The 17,670-nt window shown below is 38.1% G+C and overlaps 2 protein-coding genes across 5 annotated transcripts in view; one reads left to right on the top strand and one right to left on the bottom strand.

Annotated features, from left to right (window-relative positions):
* LOC134501072 (TGF-beta receptor type-2-like) overlaps positions 1-1,311 on the top strand; it is a 66,154-nt gene extending 64,843 nt beyond the window's left edge. Inside the window, exon 10 of the mRNA XM_063308688.1 lies at positions 19-1,311. Within this exon, the coding sequence (XP_063164758.1) occupies positions 19-228 (210 nt within the window). The 3' untranslated portion in view covers positions 229-1,311. The remainder of the gene's footprint in view (positions 1-18) is intronic.
* Positions 1,312-1,732: 421 nt separating this feature from the next.
* Positions 1,733-17,670, bottom strand: part of OSBPL11 (oxysterol binding protein like 11) — a 60,753-nt gene continuing 44,815 nt past the window's right edge. For 3 of the 4 annotated variants that reach the window (XM_063288749.1, XM_063288750.1, XM_063288751.1), the window contains 2 exons: positions 13,661-14,159; positions 9,671-10,144 (listed from right to left, as the gene is read on the bottom strand). In XM_063288749.1, the coding sequence (XP_063144819.1) occupies positions 9,900-10,144; positions 13,661-14,159 (744 nt within the window). In that variant the 3' untranslated portion in view covers positions 9,671-9,899. Of the gene's footprint in view, positions 3,443-5,513; positions 5,668-7,268; positions 7,452-9,670; positions 10,145-13,660; positions 14,160-17,670 lie in introns of those variants that run through there. The other variant, XM_063288752.1, reaches the window with a different exon arrangement.

Raw genomic sequence — 17,670 nt, 5'->3', positions numbered from 1 at the left:
CTTTGTTGTTCATTTCAGGGAATGCATTTTCTGTGTGACACTATCATAGAATGCTGGGATCATGACCCTGAAGCTAGACTTACAGCCCACTGTGTTGCAGAGCGATTCAACTTGATGGCACAAACAGATTGTGATGACATTCTCAACAACAACAGCATTGACAATGAAGCAAACAAAATGGGTTGCTCAAGAGATGAGAATCAAAATAATGACAGGAACATCCAATGACTGGAGAAATAAAAGCAGGACAGAACCACCAATAGGGCATGTCATCCAATAAACATATGCCCCATCATTTAGGCTCCTGAATGGATAAAAAATGTATAAGATCCTTTTATACTAGACTATATTAAGGTTTTATTCAACACAGGATATTAATCATTTAATACTTTTTAAAAATGTACAGTAAATTGCAACATGAGTCCAAGAACAATTTCATATCAGCAGAATGGAAAGAGGTGAAGGCTACTGCACTGGTAAACTCTGTTGTGTGAACGAAGACCACTCATGCTAAAGCAGCAACATTAATTCACAAGGCATTTGTTTTTGCATTTAAAATATTTTTCTTCTTAAATATTCTCCTTAAATATTAATTCTACATGAGAGGCTAGGTATTGACCCAGCCTATCTTTAAAAAAAAAAAAGAGGTTGTTGGGTTTTTTTAGAAGTTAACTGGGTAAGAGCTGAACTTTCTTACTCTTTTTAAAAACCAAATTCTTTCCTGGATCTAATACAGATTCTAACAATGCACAAAGCTGGATTACAGTTTGGTTTTGGCTTAATGTGATATGTAAAAACAGCTGTTATGGCTTATAAGCTATGGTTTATGACTTACATACATGGGAACCAGGCCATTATGGGTTTAAACAATGGTTTAAAAATCGCATAATGGGATATGTGAACCCAACCACCTTGCTGTGAACCATTTTTTATGTCACTCAAAGTGTTAAAGAAACTGTTACCAATATGAGTCCAAAATCTAAATCTGCTACCCCTGAAGTACCTTATTGCAAGTTTTAATTAGAAACCATCTTTTCTCCATCACAGCCAGAGGCCGTATTTTATTTAACTGAGTAAAATGTAATTCACTTGTTCTTTAATTCTTTTGTTCTACGTTTATGGACCATAAATGGACGGTGGATTTCAAACCAATGCATGTGGGTTTCTAAATAGAAGTTAGGACTTTTCAGCAGAAACATCCTTCTCGTATGAGTACCTTAGTTCTCCTCATGAATTCAGGGCATTCATTGGACCAGCCTTGATATCAGGCTTGAGTTACAATTGGATCGCGTCATAAAAACCTCCACATACACAAGCTTCAGATATGTATGTGCAACTCTGCAACGTGCATTGTAGCTGAAGCTAAGTTCTGTTGAAACTAGTGAGACTTATTTGGGGTAAATTTGTTTACACTCATGATGAATAGTCTGACACATTTTTTTTTTCCTTTTGGTTGGCATATCTCATTGAAAATTCAAATATTCCAACTGGATTGTTACTGAACAGAACTCTAAAGATCCTGAAAGCTGAGAGCTTGCTTACCGCATCTCATTCAATTAGCTAGAATCACCATAAACTGGCATGTGAGTTTTTAAGGGAGGAGGAAGAGAGATACTATCAGCAATTAAAAGCCATTAGCTTAGGCACTAGAAACTTGGCTCCCACCCTCTGCAGCCCCAACTGCAGTCAGCACTGATTACTTCATTACTACTAAAGCAGAGAAAACAAAGAGTTCCTTTTGATCATTTTATTTTCTTCCCTCCCCATTAATCACGCATGGTATCATACACAACTCACAGTAAGGTTTCAGTGCATTTCACAGCAGAAAGAAAAAGAAATACAAGGGAATATCAACCTGTATGCATAAAACCTCAAACTCATTCCTCTGAGTTCTTTTTAGCCTTTGTGGAATATAAGCATGGTTATTTAACCACATTTGGATGGTTAAATATACTAATATATCCCTCTTTATGGAAGAAAAATAAAAGCACTTGACACACACATACACACATACACACACATTTTCATGATGGTAGGGAGAGGCTATTTTTTGTTGACTATGGTATATACACTGATTGGAAGACTACATCATAAGAAATAGAGTAAGGCACCACTCTTAGAAAAATTAAGGTAGCTCATAGTAATAAGAATGAAAGCCATAAATCAGTACTATTCTTAATTGCCAGCAATTCTTGGACTTCAGTAAAATATTGTAATATAAAAAACAAGGGATATTTTTACCTGACCATGGGTTCCTGATATCAGATTGCATTTGGTTTTGTATGCACTCCAATAGCAAAAACGCAAGCTTTTCAGGTACTATAGAAAAAGTAAAGGTACAGTCCTTCTACTTGATGGGCACACACAAATGCTTGAATTTGAACAGAGAAATGTAATTACTTGCCTGGACAGCTTAGAACACTAACTCTGTTTTACAGATGATCCAAAGAGAGGGAGGGGCAGAGAGATAAAGGAAATAACATTTTTTTTTTTAAAAAGGTTGCATAATTCAAGTCTCAATCTTCGTTTATAAGGAGACTAAATATTTTCATGGTATTTACAGCATGTAACAATTATAAACAGCTCACCAAGGAAATGAGGCTGAAAAAAAATCAGCTGAAATTTGGTCTGAGTTTACCTCTGCCCCCTCTTCCTCTCCCACTTTATTCTTTTGCAGACAGGAAAAACCCCTTACTTACGATTCTAATCTATGTTATACTGCTTTAAATATGATGTAGCTTACATGAATCCCTCATTCTTCCACTGCTATGCACATACTGCTTCCAAGAAATAACTTTAAAAAGTAGTGTCAAGTTCTTATCCAGGCATCTCATAACACTGATTCCGAGGTCAGATCTATGAAAAGTTTCCTCTTCATGGTTTTCAGCAAAGGCAATCCAGAGCAGACAAAGATGGCTTCTCTTTATATGAGCGCAGAATAGTTCAGAAATGGGTGCAAATTGAAGCCCAGATTTTAAAACACTGTTCAGGTTTTATTCTGGATATATCCATTTGAACAAAGTAGCCTAGCCAATTCTCAATGCCACTGCATCTAGGGTTTTTTGTCTGTTTTTTTTAAAAGAAAACTTAGGCAGCTTTTGCAGAGTGTGCTTAAAAAGACAATGTTCAAATAAAATGTTGAGTGCCATAGAAGGTTGTTGTTTTTTAAACGAGGAAGCAGAAACATAGCTGGAAATGTTCTTTCTCGACCTTTTGATTTTCTACAACTTTAAAGTGCCCTAGATCTGCTTATTTAATTTTGTGCAATTGTATAAAAATCCAGAAGGAATCCAATAGTCAGATACAGCATTTTGGAAGTTGTAGAGATTAGACAAACGAGAAGAATTATTTTGAAGAAATGCATCTAGTTAGTGTCCACTTCATGATTTTGTACTGCAGGCATTCTTTTCCAGAGAGGGTTATAATAAACCCAGCCATCTCCCTGCAAAGACAGAACAGACTGAATATTTGAATGGTTTCCATATTAATTCCACAGCACACATGTTGCCCTAAGCATCAAATAGTCTGTAGCCTTGTATATCATTAACCCATAAGATCCTAAACTATAATTTGATTATTCCCACTCACTGTTGACCAAGCTTGGACATCAGAAACCACTGTTGATGGTTTAAAATTTAAGGGAAGACTGCCCTCTTGTGGGCATGAAAGGAGATACAAAAAGCAGTTATGGAAGTCCAGGAATCACTGTGACCTGACCCATTCTTATAGCACAAACCGATGGATTGTATTCTACCTAAGAGAGCTAATGTATCATCTGGACCTTAAAAGCAGCAGGAAAATCTAGTCCAGTGCCAGTTTTAGAACTTCCTTCTAGTACATTATAGCTCGTGCTAATGATCTGTGTTATATTGTTAAATCCCATTCCAGCCATGAGCTCTCTTAGCTACTTCCAATCTCCATCAGCAATGCAGGAAATAAAAGTGACCATACTGTATTATTGAGAAAGTAGACAGATCAAGTTTATTACAATCCAAGATCAGACAGAAGTTTTAAAATAAAAATAAAGAAAATGATGCAAGAAAATTTTGTCAACTTAGTATTTGACAAAGAATATCATGTCAATAATTGTGATATATTTTGAGTCCATGCTGTATGCACATCGGGAGTAGACAAAATTTAGCAACTTGGCTCTTAACTTCCTCACATTATACTGATAGGACACAGGCAATATGCACTTTTTTTATCCTTTTCCCTGAGTTCTCTATGAAAATAGATATATAAATCAATCTGAATACTTACAGAACGAATGCTGAAGTAAAACATGCCAGACTGACCAAAACCTCCCCTCTCAACTCTTACTACTGATTCTACATTCTGCATTGCTTAAACCTCATCCCCAAATACTCTGCCTAGTTCCAGAAGGGCTACAAGAATGATCAGGTGAGTGAAAACTGAGCCGTAGGAGAGCTTGAGAAAACTGGGCATGATCAGCCTTGGGAAAAGATAAGGGGCAGGTGAGAGACAGGCTCACACTTCACTACCTGAAGAGTTGTCACTTGGACAACTGTTCTCTAACGTCCTAGAGTAGGATAATGGTCTTAAGTTACAGCAAGGCAGATTTCAGCTGAGCAGATTCCAGAAAAGCAAACAAAGAAGCATTTGCTAAGTTTCCCTCTGAAGTACGTGCCCAAGCAGAGACTGGGCAACTCTCTCAGCGCAAGCATTAAAACGGATCCCTGCACTGGACAGAGGACTGCCACTGGAACTGCCCTTTTCAACTCTATGGTTCTACAAAGAAGCCAAACCAAAGCTACATTTCAAAACTTGTCAAACATTTATGGGAAAAAATGAAAAAGCATGAATCTGTAGTGGAGCTAGGAAAAATCAATGAGGGGCAGGTGGAATAGAAGCAGAACAAAACAGGACAGTGCTTGCAAAATTATGACACCCTCTCATGGCCATCCCGTCTTTATCAGCCTCCTTCGCACATGCACACACACACAAAGCAGAGAGCAAGAGAAAAGCACTTTGGGAGGAGTGGCTCAGAGAGCACAAGGGGAGCTGCAGCATCTGGAGAAGCCCACTGGGAGCTGGCTGAAGATTGTCCACCAGATCTCTGTGGAAGAAAGCACTGAGGAACTTATCAAAGGGAATATTTGTAGCTCAGGGTTGAACTGTGGAGTCCTTGGTGCTCTCTGAGCCTTGTTGTTTTCTTGCAGACGTTTCATTGTTCGTTGCCTAGTCTGGCAATGAAACGTCTGCAAGAAAACAACAAGGCTCAGAGAGCATCAAGGACTCCACTAAGGAACTTATCTTGCATTGCCTTCTGTTTAGGTACAGACTGTGCAAAATAATGCCAAGAAATAAAAATAGACAAGAGAAAATGCCCTCCCAGAAGATACACACCCTCGTATCTGCTGCAGGCCTTGAAACCTGTCCTGGGGAATCAGTGGGGAGCAGGAAGCCCCCTCAAGGCCAAGCATGCAGCAATGGCCCTACTTGGGGTTTGAAGGTTCACCTTTTTGCTCTTCTGTTTATCTTGAGTTACTTACGTCCTTAACAAAGTATTTTGTCTGCCACAAAGCGCCTGTCTCCATTCGGAGCCTCTCCTCATTTCGCTGCTGTTCTTCAAGTGCTTTCTTGTGCTCTGTGGCCTTTTCAATGTCCCCGTGCCTCAGGGACTCCGTCACGTGTTGCCACAGTTTCCTGAATTTAAAAGGGAGTAAGGGAATTCAAGATGAGGCTGCTGCAACCTTTATTAAATGCAACAGCACAAGTTTTACCAGCATGGATGTAAAAAGGTGGCATGAGGGCAGAAAGACTATTTATTGTATACTCCAGGAACCTGCCTTTGGGCACTGGGCTCATGAATTTTTGGAACCATAAAACTGTGTCAACTCTCAACGATTGCGTGGTTATTAGGCAGCAAATAAGTGCTTCTTTCTAACAGCTGCCCAGATCTGCTTTCCCCCTCAGCTGGGTCCTGGAAGGGCATTCCCTAGCTAAAGAAGCTTTTCTTATTTCTTGCTTAAAATTATGAGTTATGTTCTCTTCCCCCACCCCATGCACTAATAGCCCTTTATATTCTCCCCAGTCCTTTCTCATTCCCACTCCCATAATGCACTTATCATCATCCCATGGGAAAAAAACTGGTATTGTCACCTCCATCAGTCAAAACACTCTGTTGTCTAAAAATATAGCCTCTAAACCAGAATAAATTCCTGTGTCATCCTTTGTTTCTTGCTAATGGCTTCCTTGATCTTACACATATACACCTCAGACTTATCTCAGCACAAATAATCATTAGAAGGTAAAGGATAAGACCTTTTAAAGCTCTATCCAACTCACATCTGAAAACTCACAGTAACACTAAATAAGCAGCCCATCTATCATTTCTTCCCATGTTCTGGAATATAATGTCCAAGATACGTTTTCCCCAAAAGCAGGGAATTTGGCATTGCATTTCAAGGTTACCACAAAGCCCCTCATCCAACCACTTTCAGACAATAATTGGTATAGCTGGGGAGTCACATGGTATCAGTATCTGTGGTTACTTTTCCAATTAGGAGAATGGATGATTCCTCTCTAATTTATGCAAAGGGAGACTGAAAGACACAAGGAAATGCCAAATATTGGATAGATTTCAATGTGTTCTAGAATGAAACTATCACCCACTGAGGAGTTAAGACATATGGGACCTCAAAATAATTTCTAAATACCTACATTTCCTATATGAATATGTCTCACTTTAAAAAGATTGGAAAACTCAATAATTAACAACTGGACACACTTGGTAAAGGTTAGTACATTATTGCCATTATATTCAAGTTAGGTACCACTGGAAATAGACTGTGGCATTCACTGAACAGGTTCCACTGATGAACAATCTAGGACAAGGGTAGACAGTTTTTCCTTGGTGGAGGTTGCTCCTCCAATCAATTAGACACTTGAAGGTAACATCACCAGAAGAATGGTAACATTACAGCAAGGGGCAGAGCCAATCTTCCAGCCCATTCAGAAGGCGCGACTCTGGACAACAAACTACTTCCATTTTACTTTTTTAAAAGCACCTAAGGCCCCCTCCCCGCAAATCCAGTAGCCTTAAATTGCATTTTGAGGAGGACCACATACTGCTTGCAAGCCACAGGTTACCTATCATAACCTAGGACATAAAAACACATGTATGAATACTGGAAGGTCAAATAATAAACATCAGTTGAAAATCAGAGGAATCATATGGTCTGAGCTATATGCGGTAGGCATCTGAAGTTGTATTCCATAAGAGGTAATTCTGAAAACACACTCACCTGGACTCAAATGGACCTTGCTTCTCTACGGGCCGCACTCTTTTCCTTGTCAGAGACAACTTTGTCAAGTCCATGCATTTTGTTTCTCCGTTACTGTAGGTGAACTCAAGGATACTATTCCATTCACCTTGTACTTTACAAACCACTGTGTTGGTAGCATTCTGCTTCACCTCACCTGTGACTCTGAAAGCAGCAGGAAAAAGATGTGATAAAATATTAAGGTAATATTAAGATCACAGATGACATATTGCTCAAATATATAAACAAGAAGTACTGTGGAACTTGGGACAAATAGATATAAATGGCCACTGCCTGCAATCTTATTTACATCTCCATTAAAAAACAATCACCTACATTTCAAACCGTAATGAAAACTGTTCACTTTTTGCATTCTCCTCACATGACTTTTATAAAATGAAGTAACTTTACGTTTTAAAATAGTTGTTTTTGAATATTAATAATTATAAATACACTGTTGAAAGCATGTAGTGTACCAACTTAATGTTAAAAGCACAATGAATAAAATAACAATGGTTGTTTGCCCAGTTTAATATGCCACTGATACTACAGTATTTAGCTGAGATTCAGACTTCCTCTTTAAGGGATATATTATACTCAACATACATTCTAATAGACGGTAAAATTTGGAATGGATAGCCAAACTGCAAGTTTTTCTGATATGCTGATCAGAAAAATCTATCTTGCTTTTCCACCTATCAACCAATGAAATTCATTTTATACATTGTTCTGGAGAAAATTTTAAACATACAGTTCAAATAATACAATTAATTAGTATAAACAACTACAAATTATACTACTGCAGCCAGAAATAAATCACAAAATGTTATTTAAGTAAAGGACCAATTTATGTTGCAGAAATTTCAGCCATAAGCAATATATCCCTATGAAATGTATGGTTAATAGAAAATGCCTGTGAAAGTTCTGAAGAACACCACTCGTCCACTAGAAGCAATCACCGTGAGGAACATTTTTTTCTCCATCTCTGCCAGATACCTAAGGCCACACAAAATCACTGAGAAGAAATAAACCAAGGCCTGACAGGAAAGGTGAGCTACACATACCTCCAAATGCTACTGCACAATAATGCTGCAATATTTTGCTTTCTTGCAAAGAGTCTAATTTCAACAAACTTGTTCTCGGTATGGACCATTCCAGTGTTCCCTGGAATATTCCTTTTTAATCCCAACTATGATCCTATCATTATAGAATGGCTTAGGACATCCAGAACACCATAAACCACATCCCCTTCTGGAAGACAGATTTCTGGAGAACTACGGTCAGTGGAATAGTGATTTTTTGCCCATCCCAGCAATAAACTGTTTGTAGATTCTAAATTAACAGATCAAGTCATTTGTTTCATTTCTGATTTAATCTATTGCAACGCTGCTTCCCATACAATGGCATCTCAGAGTAGTTGGCAACAACAATTATTAAAATATAATAATAAAAACCATAAAGTATTAAAAATTCACAAAGGGAGAAAGAAAAATAAAAACTTTTAAAAAGCACATCCAGTATTCATATATGATAGGTTTTCAAAGGCTGCCTAAAAGATGTACAGGTAGTCCTCGCTTAGTGACCACAATTGGAACCGGCAACTCTGTTGCTAAGTGCTGTGGTTGCTAAGTGCAAAATCATGTGACCACGATGGGCTTACAACCTCACTTCCCTTTCAGTCGTTAAGTGAAACATCACATGACTGCGACTTACGATTTTACTTCTGCCTTCTCTGCTAACTCTGTTACAAGTCAGTTACGAAGCACACAAGTGGCAATCACATGACTGCGGGATGCTACAATGGTCATAAATGCAAGGATTCGTCACAAAGCTTTTTTTTTTACACCATCGTAACTTCAAATAGTTGTTAAGCAAGGCAGTCGGTAAGGGAGGACTACCTGTATTACTAGACACCTCACAATTTCAGGGGGTGGTGGGAAATGTTCCACGGTGCAGGTGCCACTACCAAGAAGACCTTCCTGTGACTGCAATACTGGCATTTACAGCAGGTAAACCTCTGATGAGTCTAGCAATTGTCAAATCTGTAACAATACCCTTGGAAAATCTTGACTCAGACTTGGTAGCTGGTTGGCTGCCATAGAATCAACTTCTGAAAACTGCAGAACATAGCTTGGGATATCTGTAGTAGTGTCAGACTAGAATTGGGAAGACCAATATCCAATGTCCCTAAAACCACTGAAACCAGTTACTGTCTCTTGGATGAACATGCCCCAGAAGATACATTCAAATAAAATAAGGTTGAAGAAACCATTATTATTCCTTGGAAAAAAGATGGGAAAAACTTAAGAAACACCTACCCTGACATACTGTTTGGGCACTTACAGTCTTAGAGTCAAGTTAAGCAAACACATTTTGGGATGGTTTTTGTGTAGAACTTAATTCTGACAAAATCCGTACAATTTTATGTTAATGCAGTTGAAGGAAACTTCCTAATAAAAATTAAAAGCATTTTATAAAAACGATTTAACTTCTTTAGATGCATTTTCCAAGTTTTCAGCATAAACAAAAAGATGAATCAAGACATTTAGGTCCAGAGTATTTTCATTTCTAGTATCTCATTTCAAGAGGGTTTCAGAAAAACACATACTCTCTTTATAATAAATACTGCACAACACTATAATTTAAAAGTCCTGCCAACAGGAATACTTGCCGGTGAAGTTTGCCACCATAGAAAGGCTTGGTATGAAACGTAATACTTGCAGAGTATCCAGTTTTTGCACAATTAACACTGACTTTCCCTCCCAGTTCTACCCATGGGACTGTCAAAATTGATCGCGCATATGCACAAGGCAATGAGAATGTGTATTCCTCTCCACGTTCCAGAAGACTTAAAGTACCTGTGAGGTAGGGAAGAACAAATATGAAGTCCACATTAAATAAAAATAACTCATATTTTCCATGCTCATGTCACAGGATGTTGCACAGGTCTACACCTGACCTCTAAACAGGTTCCTGTATTTTAGTATCCTTCTTATGCTGTGTTACCAGTCAGTTCTGCAGTACGGTATTTCTTCAATGACTGCAAACAAAAATAATCTCATCTTTGTACTACTAGAGGAACTTTTCTTGGGAGAACGTATTAATTGTAAAGAAAGAAAAAACAGGATTTTGGCAGTTTACCCAACAGGGATAAACTGATCAATTCATTTATACACCTTTTCTTCCGTTCAAAAAAATTAAATTAGTTTAAGTCAGACTTTTCAAACCGGGTTCCACAGAACCTTAGGGTTCTGTGAGGACTTGAATGGATTCCATGGGACTAAGGAAAAAAATACAAAAAAGCTCAGTCCCCTATGGGAAAGGTGTTTTTTTTTTCCCCTTTAGTCACTCGGGTACAAAAGAAAAAGTGGGGCTTGTCACCTGACATTCAGAAGCCCCACCCCTCTGGACCAGGGGTTTGGGGGATTTTTTTTTTTTTTTAAGTTTTCAAGACCAGGAAAAGTCTGAAAGCCCCTGGTTACGACCACCTCAAGCTGGTGCCATCAAGAAGAGATGCACAGCAAACCCCACAATCCTTTTAGCCATTACGGCAAATGGTTCTGCTGGGCTAGCATTATTAGCTCTAATCCCCTATATCTGGACAGCGTCTTGCTCTTTGTGCAATGACTTCTATATTCCCACTACCACAAAATTCTGCTTTTCTGAGGCAATATGGACTCTTTGGCAGATGTTACGTTGATTCATACCCAATTCAGATAAATGCTGCCATATAGCCTTGTATTACAAACATGAGCTGTGGAGCAAGACTGGTTTTTAGCACTGCTAGTCCTGTGCTAGATATGCCTCACCCATCAAAGAAAGAGATAGTATTACAGAGAGAGGAAAAGGGCTCATAGACCTAAGATGTGGCGTTAGCCGGAATGCACAAGCAGAAGGAAAACTGAAAAAGAAACTGGATGATAGCCTGATCAAGAAAAAAGTTCACATAAGGAGATTAGGAAACCTCTGGAGCAGGGTTGCTCAGCCAGGGTTCCGTGAGAGGTCACTAGGGGTTCCCTGGGAGATCACAATTTATTTTAAAAAATATTTCAAATTCAGGCAACTTCACATTAAAGAGATAAGTTTCATTCTTTAATTTTAGTTTAAGAACACTGTTAATGCACATATACAGGCCTACCCATGAAACGACTAGAATAATTTTGTAAGTCCTGGCCTATATTTGAGCCTGAATGTGCAGGGGCTCCTTGAGGCCTGAAAAATATTTCAAGGGTTCCTCCAGGGTCAAAAGGTTGAGAAAGGCTGCTCTGGAGACTGAATCCACATTATCTTTTAATTATCTCTTCAATCCTGAAAAGCCATCTTGCCTCTAAAACAAAAACTTATATTCCAGTTGTGTTATAAAGCTTGCTGTAACTCTCAAAATATTTCTCCTTACTCCTTCGTGATTTAGAGAAGCCTTTATTACAATTAATTAACAGAACATTTATCTTTGTCTGCACAGACAAGGCACTTCATAATTCATTTTTTAAAGAATCTGGTGTCTCCCAGATACCTTGGACAAGAACAAAATGCAGTGCTTGGCAGGATCCAGCATTAGTTTGTCATGTCAACTCAACCTGGTCTCTCTCCTTTTTTGACAGAATAACCAGTAGACGACAGGAATGAGGTGGACATTATAGCCTGATTTCAGCAAGTTATTCAGTAAAGTCTCCCATGAGATCATAGTGGAGAATATGGCAAAATATGGATTGAATGATACTAGTATTAATTGGATTCAGAACAATCATACCCACCAAAAGTATTTCAAGGGCATCATGTCAAGCTGGAATAGTAGGTAAAGGTAAAGGTTTCCCTTGATGTAAAGTCCAGTCGAATCCGACTCTAGGGGGCGGTGCTCATCTCCGTTTCTAAGCCTTGGAGCCGGCGTTGTCATAGACACTTCCGGGTCATGTGGCCGGCATGACGACTCGGAACGCCGTTACCTTCCCGCCGAAGCGGTACCTATTGATCTACTCACATTTGCATGTTTTCGAACTGCTAGGTGAGCAGGAGCTGGGACGAGCAACGGGAGCTCACCCCGCCGCGCGGTTTCGAACCACCGACCTTCCGATCGGCAGCTCAGCGGTTTAACCCGCAGTGCCGCCGCGTCATAGATAGCAACCACAACCCTGCAACTTGGTTGTTAAGCAAAGTGGTCATTAAGTGAACCCATGACTGTGCTTATGATCTTACTTCACCTTTCCTTTGCTTTACAGACCTGCGAAGGTCATAAATGCGAGGACTGGTTGTAAAGTTACTTTTTCATCCGTTGTAACTGTGGTCACTAAATGAGGCAGTTGCTAAACGAAGAATTTTATAAAGAGTTTTATTCTAGGCCCTGATATTGTTAAACAACTTGCAGGAGAGATTAGAAAATAGAAAAAAAAATTCCTGTGAAATAAAAATGGGAGGGATAGCAAACCCTTTAGAGGACAGTATCAGGGTTCAGAAGGGTTTTGACAAACTGGAACAATGGGCATTTCCAGGAAGATGAATTTCAACATAGATAAATGCAAAATCTTTCATATGAGAAGGAAACATGAAAGTCATGAGTACAGGATGTAGTGGATCACAAGCCAATAATAGTGTGATACAGCTGCAAAAGAAGCAAATTCAATCCTAGACTGCATCAACAGAAAGACAGATTCAATCATGACAGGTCATTGTCTCTCTCTATTCTACAGTACATTGGTAAGACCACATCTAGAATATCATGTTTAGTTCTTGGTGAAGAATGATATAGCCATATCTGTGATATAGATAGATAGAAGAATGATATAGCTATATCTTAGGAATGGTATAGCTAAACCAGAGTATATCCAGAGCATTGCAACCAAGAGGGTAAGGGGCCTGAAAGGAAAAACTTAAGAGGAAGAGCTGGAGGTGCTGTATGTGTTTATCCTGCAGAAGGGAAGACTGTGCAGAGGCATAGTAGATTTGTTTGGTATTCTTCCAGGAAGACAGAAAAGGAATCATGGGTATAAATTATGGACACAATTATAACTGGGTATTAGGAAAAACTTTCTAGTGACAGGAGGTATTAAACAACAGGTTGCCTTAGAGGTGGTGATCTCTCCTTCACTTTTAAGTATTTAACTGGTAGCTGGATGGCTTCTTGTCAGGGATGCTGTACTGGTATTCTCATACTAGGCAGAGATCTCCCAGGTCCCTTTCAAACTTTACATTCTATGAACTCCCATAGTTTCCAGCCTGTAATCTACCATGTTAGGAAGTCACTAGACTGGAGCAGGCTGCATCAAAGGATTCTCAATATATCACAGACTGAAGAATATTAAAACTGTTTCCAAAATGCAGCCATTGTAGATCCCAACTGTCCAAAGACCATAAGGAACATTGCAACGTTTCCCACTTACCTTCACCAACCATGGTTACTCCTATTGACATGCCTAGGAATTTACTTTTTGTCCAGACATGAGCATTAACGCACATCTTTCTGTCCACACATTCAGCATAGAACCCTGAGACTGGAGGGTGATGAGACACTTGTTCTGCTACAAATCTGACTGTGTAAGAGTCTGACTCTTCTTGATCCTGGGTCTCTTCTGAAACAGGCACTTGCTCAGAGAAAGAATCAGTTGAAGAGTTAGTATTAGTGCCATTCAGTACATTGCTCTTCACCATCTTCCATGAGCAGTGAAACGTTTCCCCAATGATTGGATTGTATGGTTTTTTGGCAATTGCCCCTTTGCGTCCTTCATGAAAGGAAGTGAGATAATATTCAACAAAACGGATCATCCTTTCCTCAGGACTTGTGCCATTGGAAATTGCAATGAAGAGATCTGGATGGGACATAAAATCAGCATACATTTCCAACAAAGAACGCTTCTCTAAAATAAAAGTGGGAAGAACCACCTAAAATAAAAAGAGAAAACTACATTAAAGTTACATGCATAATATCTTTCTGGTTTTTGTTTTTGTTTTGAGAGGGCCAACAAAGGGGGAAAAAGCTTTAGTGGAAGGCACAATGGTATATATGACAGTTGTACATTTGTGGCTTTTAACGTTTGATATTTTCTCATTCACAATGCTATTATGCTTCCATAAGACAACAAAATCAGTTGCTGCACACAACTTGTATAGCACAAAATACTGCTTTATTTCTTTAGTTTCTTTTTTATACTCCTATTCCCATAAGAATGCAGAACACACAGCTGTTACCGGACGGCAGCTCGCTCCAGCCCAAATTAGCATGATCAATAGTGAGCAATATTGGGAGATGTAGTTCACCAATCACTGTAGAGCCAGAGTATGTTCAATTTGAACCGAAAACTATGCATATAGTGTAAGTGGCCAAAGAGGAATACCAATCGAAGCAAAGAGGAATACTTAATAGCTTGATACTTTTACAAAGTATTAGCAAGCGGGAATTTGAAGATCCTTGGAAAGTGCAAGACTTTGCAAAATGAAATGGTCTGTATGCATATACAAAGAGTCTACTTTAACTGGGGCAGTTTATAAATATTTTTAAATAAATAATACTGAACTTGGTATGTTGATTTTTAAAAATAACTGGTTGAAGTAATATGGCTATCTGATTAAATTTAATGCTTCTGGCTTTATACAAAAAATAGATGAAGCACATTTGTCTTCTGCAGAAATTATCGTATTTGTAAGGTGAAGAATATAGGATCCTTAAAAAGAATGCGCCAAATAAGGGGAGAAATAGGAAGTGTTATAAATAAATAGAAGAGACAAGCATAAATATGATCTTGAACATCCATATTCATTTGACAGAATTAAAGGCTTAAGAAATACTGCAGAAAATGTTAAGGTGCTCATTAAACATGTTTCTCAAATTATTGCTGCAATGTATAATTACAACAATCTTGCCTACACTTTAAAAATATTATTTGATCCCAGAAGAAAAAAAAGATTTATCAGATCAGTAATGGTGAATCTAAATTGCATATGATTTTGACAGCAGTCAATACATTCAGAAAATACTCAGGAAAAACTATTATAGCACGATGGCCTCCTTTTCTTTCCTTTCTGTTCACAATTCATAATTGATTTTAAATTTCCATTTTCTCTAAATCCTGAAAACTATTTTTTCCCTAATCTATGGTTCATGAAGCCAGTTTAGGATAACAAGCCAAGATCTGATCCTAGATTGTTTAATAATTGTTTGTATAGCTTATATTGGACAAAATTAGAAACTACAGGTTTGTGATTTGCAAAAACAAACAAAACAGCAATCAGAATTTTATGGAATGCCAAAGAAAACAAAAGGAGTTGAAAAGCACTATAGCATCTTTACAAAATGACAACCTAGGATTTTTGTTGCCTCTTAATTCAAATCTCTAAACAGAACTGGTTCTTCAGGGACAAAAGTGGAAGGGTTTTTAAAATATCATTTCAAGCTCTCAGGGAAAAGTGGAACAAAAAGGTTGATCATCACCACCTATATTTAACTTTTATGTTATTCAATTGTTTCATATGCATTATGCAAATATCACGGAAAAACAATGCCCAGGAAAGAGGCATGTGTCAATTATTTAATAGACTGAAAATATTTAAAAATAGTAGAAGTATCTTGTAGCATCTGAAAAGGTTGGAACAGCTACCACCATAGCTTCAGTTCCACTACAAACCGCATAACCTATATGCATCTCTATTAAAATGTGTACATCTGGGTGCACAAAATGTCAAAATGGGTTCAAAAGTATTCTGACTTTAAAATGACTTGTTTTCAAAGTCAAAATTGTCATTTCACACATAAAATGTGATTCTTTTAAGGACTGAACAGTGTAAGAGCACTTCTACCCAAACTTAGAACAGCCCATGTTGAGCTTGAAACATTTTGCATTGCTATATCACAAACTTAACAAGTTTAACAAATTTTAACAGCCCTCAGCACAAACAATAATGGTTAGTTTCCACTGCTGCCACTGTAGAAGTGTGAAGCTAAACTAACTAAACTACCATATAAATATAATAAAAAAGAGATTATAAAAGCAAGAACATCTTGTATTTTGTATGTTTAAAATGATACGTATATGTACCTATTCTTTATACCATTCCTCTTCAGGGTAAGTAATATTACGCAAAGCACAAAAAAGGAGTAAGAGAAAAAAGCTAAAAAAAATAAAGCATGAGGACAAAAAAAAAAGGTGAATCGAGTTTAAACCATCACAGTTCACTATATCTTTCCATACACTCTATTCTTGTAAGCAGTCATTGCTTTCACGTGGCCCATACAGTTTTACACATTTTCTTTTGTTCTTTAAACTTCTCATCATTTCCTTTCAAAGAAACACTCCTCATGCATTTGTTCTGCTGTTTGATCCTCATTCATTCCCTGTAGGACTAAACCCCTTTAACATAGGGCTTTTTCACTGATCGCTAACATTTATAATCCAAATTCATTTAGCACCCATTCATTCTTGACCCTACTCGTCCTCCTCAAGTGACCCATTCCTGCTGCATTCAATTTATTTTTAAGTTTCTTTTGTCATGCCCCTCACATGTGGGCAATAGCACACTCTTAGCCATTTTTGGTTCTTTTGACAATATGGGTAGCACATACTACCAACTACCTTTCAATCAGCCTTTGCGTACCTTAAAATTTATTCAGCCATCTTAGATTTTTTTTTAGATTTTTTTTATTCTGCCTTTATTATTTTTATAAATAACTCAAAGCAGGGAACATACCTAACACCTATTTTCCTCCTCCTATTTTCCGCACAACCACCACCCTGTGAGGTGAGTTGGACTGAGAGAGATTGACTGGCCCAAAGTCACCCAGCCATCTTTAAGAAATATTCTACCAAGGCATACAAATGGATGGTATCTGCTTGCTTCAGTTTTTCACTACGTATGATAACTTCCAATTGTTCACTCCATTTTCCCTATCAAACTCAACTACTCCAGTCTTTGACACATTAACTTGCAGACCTATACTGTTCACTGCATCAACCAATCTTACATTCGTTGCAGGTCATTTGGGTTCTCCTAAAAAAAAACCCAGCATCACCTGTATACAGACATTCACATTCCCAGCCAATATACTTCTAACATTTTCATGTGCATTCCCTATATATTTCTGTGTAGATATATTTGACCACCAAGGGGGCATCACAAATCCTTGTCTTACTCCCTGCTCTGTGTTGAACTGTTCATTAAGCTTCCCATTTATTCTCACACCTGATTGATTGATTGATTGAATTTATACAGCTGCCACCTCACAAACAAGCAACTTTGGGCAGTGTACAAATGCTGCTTTTATTGTATTCGGCGACCGGCCTTCAAATCCATAGTCACACCAAACACTCCATAATTCAGACCAATTCCCTTCAGCATATGCTTCCTCTAAACCAAGCGTACAATAAACTTACTTTCTCACATTCATATATTTGGCAAGGAC

This window comes from Candoia aspera, chromosome 1, assembly GCF_035149785.1.
Source record: "Candoia aspera isolate rCanAsp1 chromosome 1, rCanAsp1.hap2, whole genome shotgun sequence".
NCBI lineage: Eukaryota > Metazoa > Chordata > Lepidosauria > Squamata > Boidae > Candoia > Candoia aspera.
The sequence above is the reverse complement of the archived record's forward strand: the minus strand, read 5'-3'. Positions and strand labels throughout refer to the sequence as shown.